This window comes from Melanostigma gelatinosum, assembly GCF_949748355.1.
Source record: "Melanostigma gelatinosum genome assembly, chromosome: 7".
NCBI lineage: Eukaryota > Metazoa > Chordata > Actinopteri > Perciformes > Zoarcidae > Melanostigma > Melanostigma gelatinosum.
In genome coordinates this window covers 17,535,201-17,551,197 of record NC_136640.1, presented here as the reverse complement: position 1 = coordinate 17,551,197, position 15,997 = coordinate 17,535,201, and the positions used below count along the sequence as shown (strand labels likewise).

Sequence of the window (15,997 nt, the reverse complement as noted above, 5' to 3'; positions counted from 1 at the left end):
AGGAGTGGGCCAAGGTTTTCAGCCGCGGGGGATTAGCGTTTGGCATTAGTCTGGACCCCGGCATTCATATTCACATCACATGTACACTTCTACAACAGTGGACCTAACAGTTTTACTTATTTGCGCCCTACTGAAAGCCAAATATATAATGTGTGTGTGTGTGTATAGCTCAGATGTAAGCTGACTGTATGCATCCATTCACTGCTCACCCATGGGTCCAATTACCCACAAGGCCAGCCCTTGCAATATAGGGTTGAGAAGAGCAGATTGTTGCTTTTGACCATGCTTCTAACCCAAGACAAGCTTTGCTAACTATTAGTTGGAGTCATCCATCCATTTTCCACGGCTTTGCCAGGTCTGGGTTGCGGTGGCAGCAAGCTCAGAAAAAATAGCTCAGATGTCCTTCTCCCAAGCAATGTTGATTTTGGCAACTGATTTTGAATTCATATTATGCTTCTGATGAACATTTTGATAAAGGTTCTCCCAGCTGTTTTGTTTCTTCCTCTGTATTGTCTCATTTTCAGTGGGATTGTGATACACTTCTTAAAAATTTGACATTTTGTGCAGCAGCGTACTGTAATCCATGCAGATCATTGGTCCTTTTTATGGAAAAAACATTTTTCATCTTAGCTTACTTATTGATAAAAATGAACACCGCACCGGGGCCACATCCTGTATCTCCTTCTCTGGTATCTTGATCCCTGCTTGATGATGTCAGCTACTTTTACTTGTATTAATGAATTCAATCCCTTCCTTTTCCCTATTCTCCTAATAGTGTACCTGCTAGCTATTATGTTAACAAGAGAGGCTTTTTGACTTGGGAAGGCCTTCTTATATTAGAATGTCCAACTGAAACAGTGATTAATTGCATCTCCTCTTTCTCCTCCAGGATCCCGTCTGCGCCAGGAGGACTCCGCTCCCCGGATAGTGGAGCACCCGTCTGACCTGATTGTCTCCAAGGGGGAGCCCGCCACTCTCAACTGTAAAGCGGAGGGGCGGCCGACCCCGACAGTGGAGTGGTACAAGGATGGAGAGCGGGTGGAAACGGACAAAGACGACCCACGTTCTCACCGCATGCTGCTGCCCAGCGGCTCGCTTTTCTTCCTTCGCATCGTTCACGGACGGCGGAGCAAACCGGATGAGGGGGCCTACGTCTGCGTGGCCCGGAACTACATGGGAGAGGCTGTCAGCCGCAACGCATCTTTGGAAGTAGCATGTGAGTCAGGACTCTGTCCCCTCTTTCTTCTTTGTTTCTCCTCTTTTGCTGCATTGCTCATTTCATTTAGTTTGTTCATTGGCTAGGTGAAGAAAAGTCTTCATCTTGCTGCTTCCAGATGATGGAAAGACTGGATTCACATTCAGCACGAGAGAATTAAGAGACATTATTTCAACATTTCCTGTCGGCATTATCCAAATTTTCCTTCATTTACACACAATGGAAAATCACGTCGTCTTTATTGTAGGTTGGGGATAACAGTAAACACATAAGTGCTTTATTTGAGGCAACTGGAATTACACTATTTTAAGAATTGACTTCAACTGGTTGTCCATGTGCTCTTTTTGCAAAGACTGTGATAATTTCCTGCACGTCGAGATGGAACACTCAAGCTCACTAGCGGTCACAGTTTGGTGGATTCATGACTTGTACAGAATGAGTGCTTCACACAATATCTTGAGATAAATTTGATATATTTCTAACTCAAGGGGTTTTTATTGTTGTCTGCGGACCTTTGGACATAAAGCCAGTCAGATGATGGTTTTTGGAGATGTGGGGTGAGTCTCACAGGTGTGTGGGGGTAGAGCGACAGCCACAGATCAAAGTCCTGATGGACATTTGACACATGCTGCCTGGACTGTGTTGGTGAACACTGACAGGCAGAACCTGAGCTGTGGATCCAATTACCTTTGAAGATGAGCACCCCCACCCCAGCAGGCTCAGGCTGGACTTCCTATAGAGCAGCTTCCAGGCCCCTCCAATGCCCATAAGGTGGGGAGGAAAGTCCCCATGTCCTTATGTGGTTTCAAGTGGGGGTTCTTTGTGTAACACAGTCCTGTGTCATGTTCAGACATAATCCTACTATATGTGTTACATGTTAAGCTCTCATCTGCCATAGTAAACATAAAATAAATGCTAATTAAACGTTTGAAGATGTTTTGAATGGAACAAACAGCAGACGTTACATCTTCCATGTCATTTCAAAGGTGATTACAGTGATCAGTGGTATTAGGACGGGTAGGTGGTTTGTGATCCTTGGGAAATGGACTTTGTGTGTTAGAGAGGGGGGGGGGGGGGTGGTCTCCGCCTCTGATCCAGTCCCCTGCCTTCCTGAGGGCCTCCCAGCAGCCCCCAGGTGCTAACTGCGTGACAGCAGCTTGATCTATCGATCGCTGTAAGAGGGCTCTCCCAGTCTAAATGAAAATTCATGAAAAATTGATGATGTCTCCAGATTATTTTATTTGCCCTCCTCTCATACTGTTTTCTAGCCTTTCTCCTCAGTACTCTCAGTACTCTCCCTCTCTGGTATAATGTGGGTTGAGCAACAGAGGGGGTTGAATGGAGGCACTGACTCCTTGAATGGCTTATAGGTGAGGGGTGAGGGGTCAGGACGGATATGGAAGCGATAACAAGGTGAATAAATAAGAGCACACGTATGATTGGTATTATGAGTGAAACTAGGTTTGAGAGAGAGAGAGAGAGAGAGAGAGAGAGAGAGAGAGAGAGAGAGGGGTTCGGGCAAAGCCTGAGGCCACACTCAGTAAACAAGGACACAGAGCTGTACCTTGAACCTACAGTAGCTGTACAGTGCCATACCCAAATTCCATTTAAAGACAAACCGGTATTGACTCTACATTACCTCACACAATTTCACCTCTATTGACCTGACCCGACCTCAAGCACTCGCACTCTGTGAACGACAGCAGCCTGACTGAGATGGAGTGCCGGTGTAGGAAAGGGTTTTGCTGGCGGGTCAAGTGCAGTTCAACAATGGAACAATACATTGAAGCTGTATGAAAGTAGAATAGTGTTAATATTAATTTTTTTGATGATGAAAAGATCAAATCCCTCAGAGGCACTTTCGAGTAGGACGAGAAAGAAATGAGTTTGAAATATATATTACAGGTAGGGTATTATATTAAGACATTAATGACTTGTTGCAACTTTAATGATAAGTCATTTAAGGGATATTGAGTTGGAATGTCCTAAAGCTGATTTGCAGGATTCGTGTCTGAACCAATCAAATGTGAGGCCTAAGGCACCATGATGGACAGAATCAGCGCAGCGCCATTGTTGTTTTTCCTCAGTGATATATTCATTGTGTGAGTGCGCCTTTTCTCTCGCTCCTTCTCTCGTCAATATATAGTCGTAGTCTTTCAAAGAAACATGTTGCACTTTTAATATATATACAACAGTAAGCGTTCACTGACCACAGCAATGACTTGATGATCAATCATATATAGATTTATGAAGATATGACCATTTGCATTGAATTTTCTTTGTGTATTTTTGTTTTTTTCCAGAAATAAGGCTATCATAGATCGCAGAAAGGAGGGAGGGGCATGTTATGAAGCGCTCCGTGCCCGGTTTGTTCTGGGCCCAGTGCTTTCTCGGATTTCTCTTTCAGCCAGGTCTTCAGGAGGGGCTTGGGGAGCAGCAGAAGGGGGTGGGCTGCTAAATCCCCCAGCATTGGCTTACTGCAGTGATTAGCTTCATCAGGTCCTGACATCCGTCTAGTGATTGTAAAGCCACAGCTAATCGCACAAGAAAAAGCAGCATTTAAATCTATATCCATGTTGAACTGGGCTTGTGTGTATGATATATATTGCCCCCCACCCGTCCCCCCTCTCTCCCTCCCCCCCCGCTCTCCCTCCTTCGTATTGAACACACCTTTGCCCCCCTTCCGTTCACGAATGGTTGAGCAGGACCCCGGTGAGATAATTTAATTGCAGCTCTGAAACAGATTGAACTCGGTGTCTACCGAGCAAAGCGGCACTGCTGCATGCTGCACATCAAGCTGGGCAGCACTCACCACTCTCTCTGTCAGCGCAGGAAAGGTGGAGTGCAGAGGAAGAGGGAGAAGAGGCGCCTCTGCATTATTAATGCAGGCCAGATTGGGGGGGGGGGCTTGTGCCATTACTGGGCTAAATCTTTCTAACATGTCTCCTTTAAGTGTTGGATGTTGAGCACACATTGTTCACAAATGAGTCGACAAGAGCATGAACTGCCTTATGTTGTCTAAGTCCATGGTACACGTGCAAAGTGTGAGGATAGTGCTGGGACATCCCGCTGCTGCATTTGGGAACATATTTCATCATAGGCGTGGTTCACTGTCCCGTACTTCAGGAGATGGAGAACTTGTAAACATGTTGCCTCGAGGGTATCGGAGCAGTCTGCTTCGTAATCTTACTCTACCTTCCAAGCGCTTCAAAACTGACTGCAGGCCAGCTCCATTGGATGGATGTGCCGCATATTCTCGGGGATGTGCCCCCGTTTCTCTTCTCAGAATAAACTAGGTCAATGAGCGGGTTCATAAATCATTGTGAAGTCTTGTGTCAGAAATACTAGCTGCAGCAACCGCTGCTGAATAAATTGCTCGCGCTGCGGATATCTCTGTATATGTAAGTGTGACAAGGCACACCTGGGGCGAAAGGATCCACAGGAAAATGTTAATTAGCCCCATCTTTTCAGGTGGATGGGTAGCACGCCTACGTAGTGCTCCAAGTACAAGCACGAGGGGGAACAGTTGCACTTTTAATTTCGTGTCAAATGTGACTCTGGCCCTCTGCCGTGCACAGTAGGTCGGTGTGTATTAAATGCATGTAGTCGTCTGGGGAGAGAGGCGTTGCAAAGGAAACCAACACACTTATCTTGAGGCGTAGCGCTGTATCCTTTGCGGCTTCGCTCAGTTTGTAACCTTTAAAAATGCAAATGACACAGGAATGAAACAGATGTCTTGGGTTGGTTCTAAATGCTGCTTGGAATGGGATTGGATGACTTTTAAAAAGGTCCTTTGATATCATCTAATGTACTACTTCTGCAATTAAGTCAATCGTTAGGTAGCATTTGGTGCTCGTACAACAAGGTAATTAGCAGGAAAATAGAGTTGGGAGAGGTGTGAGTGGTGAAGAGAGGAGGAGGGGTCCAAGCTGTTCCTGTTGTGTCCAGCATGAGGGGAAGCTAATAAAGGGACAGGCCAGGAGGAGCAGGCCAGGTGGGGGAGTCAGGCTGAGCCACGCTGCCGAGCCTTTCACAAGCTCATCTGGACTCATTATTCCATTTCAGGAATGAGAAAATGGAGTGACAAGTGCGCACAGACAACAGACACTCGCACACTCTCACGCAGAGGTGTACACAAACACCTGCCCTCGCGCTCGTATAAACCCCGGTGGGCTGAGGTTTAATCTGTGCCGAAGTCCTTGAGAAATAATGAAGGGTAATGAAGGAAGCAGCAACAGTGCGACCATTACAGCACATTGATGATGCATGCTCCAGTTAGGAAATGAAACACCGTCTGTAATCCGCATTTAACTATGTGTACTTTGTTAATGTGGTGCGATGGGTAGAACACCGAGGTGAGGGGCAGGCCATCATAGCGGCCATAAAGTGGAGGGGTACTGGGTACTTGAACAAAACACACAATACAGGACTATAGATATTTCATTGATGAAGGTGGCCAAGTGTAGTACAGAAAGAAGAGGTGGGAATGCGGTCCTGTAATAAAAGAGATGGTGAGAGCAGGCGAGGGTGTGAGAAATATCTTCCCGCTGATAAACTGTGAGGGAGGAGAAATCCCTGATTAAATGTGTCAGCTCTGTGTCTGTGCAGCTGGAGTTTGCTGACCTCGGTAAAAAGGTGTTGTTATCTATTGGGATTTACTCACACAGTGTCACACACACACACACACACACAGGCACACTGTTCTGGCCAGCCATATATACAGCAGCATTCAGATTGCTCTCTCATTGGTGAGCTACAGATGGCCACAGACAATGAGGAGTTTCCCGCCACAATGCGACTCCTTCCTGTGCAGTGCATAGAAAGAGACAGGCCTGCAGAAATGGAGCTGATATTTGGAAACACTCTCACGGGGAGATAAATCATAAGAATACACTGCAGTCACTACCAGCACTTTGACCTTTCACTTTCTCACACACACACACACACACACACACACACACACACACACACACACGCACATCATAAGTCCTGAGACTGCACTTTTACGATCCACAGCGGGCCCCGTGTCCCAGCTCTGACCTCCCCAACTCCACCGAGGGAAATGGCCTGTCTGTGTTCCCTTCTTGCCTTCAGAGGAGACGAGTGTAGTGCTGAAGACGGGAAGTAAAGCAATAATGGAGTAGTGCAGCGAGAGCCGGTGACAGAGATGGAAAAGTGTGATGAGAAGGTGGCCGAGAGGTGAAGCACTTAATGAGATCCAAGTTTGGGATGACCTTTGACCATCTTTCTCAGCCCCTTTAATCCGTCTCTTTCTCTCCTTTCCCCCCCCTCACCTCTCTACTTCCAGCATTGTGTCACCTTTGGAGTCTATAAACTGGATTAAACAATTGTGTGGCGCTCCGTCATGGATGCCACGGCCCGTCAGCAGAGGAGTGAGCCGTCAAGCAGAGAATGCTGAGCGAGGCGCTTCTCACGCCCATTAGTGGCCGGCAAGATGAAGCACCCGTCGCACCGGGTTTTGTTGCGTTTCCTTTATAAACCCTAGTCTCGCTCCTTCACACTCTCCCTCTTTCTCTCTTTATAGTGACACTGTTATTGATGGCCTCGCCACTCTGACAATGCAGGGCTATTGCTTTGTCTCTCCTGCCTCTCGTTTTACCTCCTCTCCCCTCGTTCTCCTTGCCCCCCCCCCCCCCCTTCCGCCCCCACGTGTCTCCTCGTCCATGCTTTACGCCGCGCCTGCTCGCTCTGCAGCGACTGAGAAATAAATCTGCGCGCTAACATCCAGTCGCTAAATTGTAGCAGCTTGGCAGCGTTGTTGTACAAAGTGAGAACCTTCAGACGAGCACTTTCTGTAAAATGCACTTACCCTGCCATGCCTTCCCCACGTCTTTTATTCTCAGTTTTGGATGCAGACGGAGCTGTAAATTATTGAAATCTGTCTGCGGGCTGATTATTGATCAGCTTTAAAACACACACAGGGTGAGAGGTTGATGCTTTCATGGGTGGATTTCTCTTTTGATATTGACTTATGGTTGTAATTTATTCAAGCCCTGTGCAGCATTCACTTTTTCAGTGAGCACATTTATTTCGCTGATCATCAAATCATCACCATATTAATCCGTTCCTTAGCCGGTGTGTAGATAAGCATGGGGGTTCAGACTCTAAGTCAAATACCTGCACAGGTGTGCTATTTATCAGCATTTAGATGACTATGTCTGATACCACTCTATTTGCTGACAAGTGGGCAAAGGGACAAGTGAGTGATAATAATATTAATTGAAAATGTGACCCTGAATGAATTCCCTGGAGACTCTGCGTTGTGAGGGTGCCATTGAGTCCAGCTGGGATTGGATCCTCTGACCCCAGAACCCTCTGCCCTCTCCGATCCACCCCAGATCTCTGTCCAACCATAAGTCCTTAACCAGCACTCCCCTCCGATGTAATGTGTCCCTGTAGTGACTGACCTCACCCCCCCTCTCTTTCTCTCTCTGTCTGTCTGTCTGTGTCTCTCTCTCTCACTCTCTGTCTGACTGTCTCTCTCTCTCTTGCTGTCTGGCTGACTGTCTCTCTATCTCTCTCTGTCTGACTGTCTCTCGCTGTCTCTCTCTCTCTCTCTCTCTCTCTCGCTTGTTGTCTGTCTGTATGTCTGTGTCTCTCTCTCACTCTCTGTCTGACTGTATCTCGCTCGTTATCTCTGTCTCTCTCTCTGTCTCTGTCTCTCTCTCTCTCTTTCTCTCTTTCTCTCTCTGTCTCTCTCTCTCTCGCTCTCTCTCTCTCTCTCTCTCTCTCTGTCTCTCTCTCTTGCTGTCTCTCTCTCTGTCTCTCTCTCTCTGTCTCTGTCTCTCTCTCTGTCTCTCTCTCTCTCTCTGTCTCTCTCTCTCTCGCTCGCTCGTTGTCTGTCTGTATGTCTGTGTCTCTCTCTCTTTCTGTCTGGCTGACTGTCTCTCTCTGTCTCTCTGTATGTCTGTCTCTATCTCTGTCTCTCTCTCTCTGTCTCTCTGTCTCTCTATCTCTGTCTCTCTCTCTTCTGTCTCTCTCGCTCTCTCTCTCTCGCTCGCTCGTTGTCTGTCTGTATGTCTGTGTCTCTCTCTCTTTCTGTCTGGCTGACTGTCTCTCTCTGTCTCTCTGTATGTCTGTCTCTATCTCTGTCTCTCTCTCTCTGTCTCTCTGTCTCTCTATCTCTGTCTCTCTCTCTTCTGTCTCTCTCGCTCTCTCTCTCTCTCTCGCTCGTTGTCTGTCTGTATGTCTGTGTATCTCTCTCTCTCACTCTGTCTGACTGTCTCTCGCTGTCTCTCTGTATGTCTGTCTCTCTCTGTCTCTCTCTCTCTGTCTCTCTCTCTGTCTCTGTCTCTCTGTCTCTCTCTCTCTGTCTCTCTCACTCACTCAGACCCTCTGAGACTGCCAGAGATGGTAATCCATCATATGGAGGAGGGAAGGAGGTGACAGGGTGGAGGGCTGAAGTTCAGGCGCGAGCTGATGTGGGTTTGAATCGAATGTCGCTGGAATTGATTCACCCTCCGGCGTGTTGTGTTATTTCTGCACTGATGTTCCTTCTTCAAATGCCCATTATTTCCTTGGTTACTTTCACACACACACTCTTAAACGCACATTCATTCACACGCATACGTGCGTTTGCGCAAAACACTGGGAGCACAACACTGCTGGGGATTGATCTATAGTGGAAGGGTCAGGACTCGAGCAGAACCACGGTTCAGCCTGTTTATTTTGGGTTACAACTGTCACGCTGCACACTGGCACTCTGATGGATGTGTCCCGTTCGAAGCTGTTCTGCACACTTACACACTTGGGAACATAGGAGACACAGCATTTCAGCTTCATTTGATTCTCAACTGAACTGTGCGGATGGAGAGGAAGTAGGAGACTGGGGGAAGGGAGGAGGGGATTACGTGCAACAAACTCCAAACTGGCCCAGGGAAGTTGAGACTTCAGGGTGTACAACTTTGCCAGCCTTGTGGTTTTGAGGGGGAAAAAAACATCATCATCCTCCCTTCTCACAAGCCAACTTGGTTTGTGTTGATTTAACAATTCATAATTATAATGATTATAATCTATTTTATTCTTTTCTCTGCAGCCTGGCCCTGGGCCACGGCAGAGTTATCGTGGGTCCAAATGTGTTATGACTTGGTGATCTCAGATATTGTGTTTGGCTTGGATTACATTTGCTGTAAGGGACACCTATCACCCACCAGAGCCCTCAACAGCTGCAGACCAGAGTTGAAACCTGATCATCCAGTCTCTGCCGTCTCCCTCGCCCTCCCTCCATCACTCTCTTTCCTCTCCCCCCCCCCCTTTCCCTACTCCCTTCCTCTCTCATTTCCTTTCCTGCTTTTTGAAAGTGATACTCAAAGCATTTTGATCGCTTTCAAAAGTGAAGGGAGACAAGATCAAATGTTTGAGAGCGTGGTTTGGGAGACAGCTGTGGTTCCATTCTGTTTTACAGCCTGACCTTTCCATGACTGCACCGCTGCATCCATTGGGCATATCAGCAGAGGAAGTTCGGGTGGCGGCTGTGTCTAGTTGAAGGTGACCTAGTGTGCTGCAGAGTTAATGGCTTCCCATTTCGATGTGGAGTGTGTCCTAACTGCTGCCTCTGCCTGTTAGACTGCTCTGGGATCAGTCCCGGGCTTGGCCGAGGTGAAGGAAGGGACGCACAGGTTTTAATGTTGTTCATTCAGCAGCCACCAGTCCCCTGCATGGACAGCATCCATTCCGTTGGGAAATAAGAGTTCCCAGCTTCAGGACCAGCAGAGACGTGTGATTTCAAACGGGGAAACGACCTCAGCTATGCGTAAAGCCGGGTGACCAGGTGCAGTCAGATGACATCACATGGTGAATGAGACTGGGAGATGTGGTATGTGTGGCCACCTGCTTCTGCAGCTGGGAGGATGATTAGCAGCTAGCCAGGCTGATTATTAACCAGCCAGACACTCATCCAGCCAAACGGACAGACAGACAGACAGACCGGGACGCTGACAGACATTGCACATGGCCAGATATGAGACTTCACATTGGTTGGCACAGTAGAGACCAGACAGACTCGCCCAGACCACTTAAGCACCAGCATGGCCAAAGGCCAACTGAATGGAAATCCGAACACCCCATTCAAATGCTAAGCAGAATGTTATCTCAGTGCCTCTTGCTGCTGGCCCTCGTGCTGTACACTGTCCAGGGCAAAGCTATTAAGGAACATGCAGGTGCCTCCCATGTTTGCCTGTTTTTCATTGTGTGTGTGCGTTTAGATAAGTGTATGGGCAGTTCTCTGCATCTTTCTCTTTGCTTGCTGTGTTGAGAAAGTCATACGGTCTAGTGTTTGTGAAGGAATAGCTTGAGCAGAATTCTAAATAATCCATGTTATTGTTAGTGTATTTCCAATGATTGCTGTTGATAATATTGCCATCCACTACAGCACCCACCACCCTGAGACAGAATTGATGGCAGTGAATCATCTTAAGCGTGGCTGTAATTGCAGGGATTTGTCTTGGATCCACCCGAGATCTCCTTATTCCGCAGGAAATTAAATCTTAACGACACTGACTGATCACCGAGGGGTGTGTGTCTAACTGATGAGCACGCTCATTTGACTCCACCGATCTTTAAAAGCCATTAACGCTCTCCTGTTTCATGCACAAATTAGGCCTCCACACACAAAGGCACACAGGCGCAGCAGCACATAGATGTTTGGAACTCGTACACAAGCGTGGTTTGCAAAGGTATGCACGTGCCCACACACACACACACACACACCATCTAACAGACTCCAAACTACATTTTGTCATCCAACTTGCACAGTAAACATTTGCCCATTTGAAGCTTAAATGGCACGGTAAGAGGAAAATGAACCCCCAGACGCCGCGTTGTAATGGAGCTGAAAAGAACAGCTTAATTGGCCAACATACGCCATGCCCAGGCATTAACTGTGAAATTCACATGTTAGCTCTTTCCCTCGACTTTCTTTTAAAGGTCCCCGTGGTGCTCATGTGGAACAGACACATGAATTACAACTCTGACACTTCATGAATATCGATTTGGCTGCTGTTGCTGTGCAGGAGGTTATGGAAAATGATATTATTCAAAACATGTTGAGTGGGATACATCAGCAATTAGTCCGTTGTTTGTGCAACTAATGTGTTATTAGCTTAATTGCCTGTTTTTGGTAATTCACTTATCCTCACACACAACCCCGTTTTGTGAAAAACATGCAGATCATTAAAAACAAACCATAATTTAGAAATATTGCAGACACATTGTTTTAATGATCCCTGGATGACTAATCTCATTCAAAACATTCATTTTGAGAAAAAAGTAAACTGCTCTTCTTATCTAATTCTCAGACCTGAAACAGAAGGTGCTTGTCTTCATGATTTAGCTCCGTTCACAGCAGTGCAGAGGGTTGATAGTCCCGTCATACCTCCGGGTCCAGATAGGCTGACTTTGGACAGCGCTGGATGTGACCTCTGACTGACCATCGATTGACCATCATCTGACCCCAAGGCTGGGAAACCGAGCTGAAATACGGATCCATTTGGCAGTCTGCAGAGCATCTCTAGCAACCACTGCTAATACAGTTACCCGAGTGTTATTGGGGGATGCATGAAAGGAGAAATAGCCCGGGAAGGCAGGGTTATTCCTGTGTCAGAGGAAGAGAAGCACAGATAATTCAATTGCAGGCCAAGGGATATGAGCATCTGTCAGCTTATTCATTCTTATAGTACTCAAGTTCTGTTGTTACTCCAGGAACCTCAAAGCTAGATCGCCACCGGATTTAACTCATTACCTGCCTCATGACAAATTGGTATTCTGACATCTATGAACCTTTATGTGTGTTTTTGTTTTTGTTATTTTAAACGACAAATGGCCTTTCTTCTTTGTAGATCTTGCACAATCCTTCTACATTGCTGAGTGCGAGACCAGATTATGTTATCTCTCCTCAGCATCTTACCACTCTTCAACCCCCATCCCGCCTCCATTTCTCCCTCATCCCCTAAATTGCCGTTCCAAAACTGGCGATTAAATGTCAGCCCAGCAGCCAAAATGCTCATCCCCCTTTTCGGAAGGAAAAATCAAATATTATAGAGGCCGACTGCTGGTAATGTTAGCCGCATTTCTCATAAACCCTAATAAGTAAGTTGACTCGATAAAAGGATGCGGATGAGGGCAAGGGACCGCAGTGTGATTGGAAGAGAAAAAGAAAGCGGGCTCATCATTCATCAACATCACTCACTGGTGCCAACTCGGGTGTTGATTGTCATAAATATTCTTGGACCTGAATTTTCACCCCCACCTCACCCCACAAGAGCATCTCACCTTTTCCGACTGAGTCCGCCTGGCAGCAACACCACCCTCAGTCCTCTCGCTCCTCTGTCTGTCTCTTTTCTCACATGCAGCAGGGGGATGGTTGGCCCAAGAACGTGGCATCATTAACTTTCTTGAGTGGCAGACGTTAGACGTGCAGAGGGCTGTCCTGTCCCACCCCCTGCTGGTTGTCCCTCAACCCCCCATCACTCCTCCCTGTCATCTTCCATCTCTGCGTTTCTGACTTCTTCTCCCCCAAACAGCCATTCACAGATTTCATACACTTGATGCTCAGGTCAAGGGGTGAATGCGAGGATGCGTTTAAGTTTAAGGACACATTTCCGATGTCAGCGTCGTGGGTGTGCCAAATGATTGTTATGTATGTATATGTATTATATATGGTCGTGTTTATGTGGTGGTAGGGGTAGATAAGTCTACATTTATATAACTGTAACTAATTGAACTGTTATGACTCGCTATGAGTTTTTGTTGTTACACCAGTGTGGCACGTGCTGCTGAGCTGCTTGTGGTGCGACGCCCTGTCTCATTAATCATGAGCCCGGTGCCGGAGCCCTGACAACCCACAACCTGGTGGCCTACTTCCTCCCCTGGTGCGTCCTGCGAAGGCTCTGCCCCATTATCTGCTCACAGGGAGAAGGCAAACACAGCCATGACAGCTGCCAGTGGTCATTTGAACCCCCCTTTCAATTGAAACTCACTCACTTCCCATATCACCCCCCATCAAGCTTTTTGGCTTCCCTCGCCTCGGGTTCACAAGTTTTGAACCGCTTGGAGCAAAGGTCAGTGGATTTGCAGGTCGTCACGGCAACTCTCAATAACATCAGATGTCAAGAGAGCTGGCCGACCGTAACGAAGCGTAAGAGAGCTCTGCTTGGCTGGCCACTTCCCTCTGGAGAGCAGCGGGTGCGGGGCAGGAGGGGAGAGAACAGTCTTTTTGTTCCGCGTTGCTCTCTCCCTCTCCTTTGGCTTCGGTCTGTCCGGAGCGATGAGGGTTGTGGTAGGGGGGTATTTAGGCGTTCATGGGGGAGGGGGTGTTAAGGGCGTGTTGGGTCCAAGTCAGGCTTGTACAGTGGGGTGCTGGGGCTCAGAGCGGTGCCGTGGTCTCGTTGTGTCATGAGCATGTAGCTGAGCTGTCACTTGTCTCTAATTGGCTTAGATCAGCCCACAAGAGGCTCAAAGCTCACTGACCCACCCTCTCTCTCTCTCTCTTTCCCTGTCTCCCTCCCTCGACCCCTCTCTCATTAGCTTCTTTTCCTTTGCCAAGCTAAGACAATGGTCTCCACATGTTCCTTTCCATTGGACCGTTTGATCCAAAACATCTCTCCCTCACGTTCCAGCAGGCCTGTCACTCCTCTGCCTGCATGTGTCTCCTGTAATGGGGCTGGAATCCTTGCAAATAGCGGGCTACTAGAATGATGAGACAGGATGCAGAGGGCAGCTTGATCTAATCCCGATTGGGGATCTGATTGATCAAGCCCCGGGGTCGTCACAGGGTCAGTGCATGGACTGATGATAACATGGATCATCCCAAGGGAATAAGCGCATCGCGGTACTTTCACATGCCATTACACCTCATATCAATCCGAACACAAAAATGACACCAGTAGTCTCCACTATTACAGTGAAAGATGCATCCACCTCATCAGTCAGCCATTCAGAATCCTGCCTGAGTGGGCGTTCCCTCTCGGGCAGAGTAGGATTTACGATGTGCTACAAGGGTTCAGGGAATGACCCTCTCGTGTGCATCTCTGATGATGTTCTAATTGGATGGGTGACCTTTCGTCACTGTAATTTTGAAGCGTGCGTGCTCCTTGGGGGTGGGAACAGATTAAAAAGCAGCAGCGGTGGGCTGATTGATGTGTGCTGTGGTTGGTGTGGTTGTGGATGGACAGTGACAGGTAGAGGACAGTAACATATGAGTCCACAGCTGTTGAAGGGGAAAGGATGTACAGACTGATGCATGGGTGGTGGCAACAGCCAGGCCTGACTGATTGCTACCTTCTGGTACATTATCCCTTGTAATGGCTGCAAAGGCTATGGCCGCTATGATTAAGTGGTGGGGAAGGTATATTGTTTGGTTTCACCAGTTTAACTTTTATTGTGATAAAAAAAAAGCCACATCATGATATTGCTGTATGTTATATTACGTATTTACACCATTTACTATGTTCAGCAGCAACACTGACGGCAAAGTAATGTAGCTGTCGGCCCCGTCGTGATGAAGAACTTCCCACAAATGGAGCAGCTGCTGTCGTTTAAAAACATTAAAAAAGAGAAAGAAAAAGAAGAGGAGCTACATCACACACATGGTATCATCTGATAATTAAATTGATTATGAGACACGATAGGTGTCCCAGGATCAGTCTGAATTGAGATCAATAATTCCTTGATTGAACTGCATGCTTGCTTTCACAAGATTAATCGGAGAAGCACGTTGCAATATTGACAAATTATTGTTGGGACAAATAGAGGTGAACGGGACAGTGAGCCACAACCAGGTGGTCATGTGGAGAAAACACACACACACATGTATTATATGAGGTTTATTCTTATTTGTATATATTTTATCACAATGCATTCATAGTGTAATCAAAGTAATACCCAGCAATAATACTATTGTGGATATGAATGCACTTATTTGTGGTATAAATACAGTATGTGAGTGTTTCTGCCATCTACTGTATGTTCATCCCTGATTCTGGCTTTTATTTTGCTTTTCATTCATGTACAGCGCTGTCACTGAGCTCACAAAGCTCCCTGCATACATTTCATTTATTTGTGTCAATATGAATTTGCTTTGCTTTCCTTTGTAGCCTGAGTGAGTTGAAGTGTGGTGAATGGCTTGTTTTGGTGGATTGACTGGTGGATCCTGTTTTGACGCCCGGTGTATGAAGCTGGAACTAATTCCTGCATATTTACTCGGCTTGGTCTAAGCAAGCTAAGCACTAACCCTACTTAGTATTCAGGGCATGCTAACAGGAACAGCATATTGGTAATGGCAGAACAGCAGCCTTTGGAAGATTGTGCGTGGAAATATTCAGGAGCTTCAGAATGTCAAAATAATTTATTCCTTTCAAATGAGCGTGGATGCCTGCGTCAGTTGAAGGTGCTCGGTCTTTGGATATTTCATGTAATTTCGTCCCCAGCTAGTATCTGTAAGCCGTACTAAAATGCTGAGAGGAAATAATCCACTCAATAATATTGTAGTGGCCCTTAACTGGATTCATAAGCTTTTGCTCATTCTTGTCAAAACTGTGCCCGAAGTCAGATTTACCGCTCAATATTGTTGGTTCTGAGTGTGTCAGTGTACGTACAATATGTACAGCCTGTGTGCTACAGTGTGCACTTGACACCTGATAGATCTCAGAGTCAGATTGACTCTACAAACACAGCCCTTCATGTCCGCATCAGCTCTAATTGAGATCGTCAACCACACACCTAACCTCAGTTAAAGCCCTTAATCTATATTCTAAAGGGTAAAAA

The 15,997-nt window shown here is 46.9% G+C and overlaps 1 protein-coding gene across 1 annotated transcript in view; it reads left to right on the top strand.

Annotated features, from left to right (window-relative positions):
• robo2 (roundabout, axon guidance receptor, homolog 2) overlaps positions 1-15,997 on the top strand; it is a gene marked incomplete at its 5' end in the record, with an annotated part of 151,589 nt that overhangs the window by 12,289 nt on the left and 123,303 nt on the right. Inside the window, one exon of the mRNA XM_079272037.1 lies at positions 890-1,216. Within this exon, the coding sequence (XP_079128163.1) occupies positions 890-1,216 (327 nt within the window). The remainder of the gene's footprint in view (positions 1-889; positions 1,217-15,997) is intronic.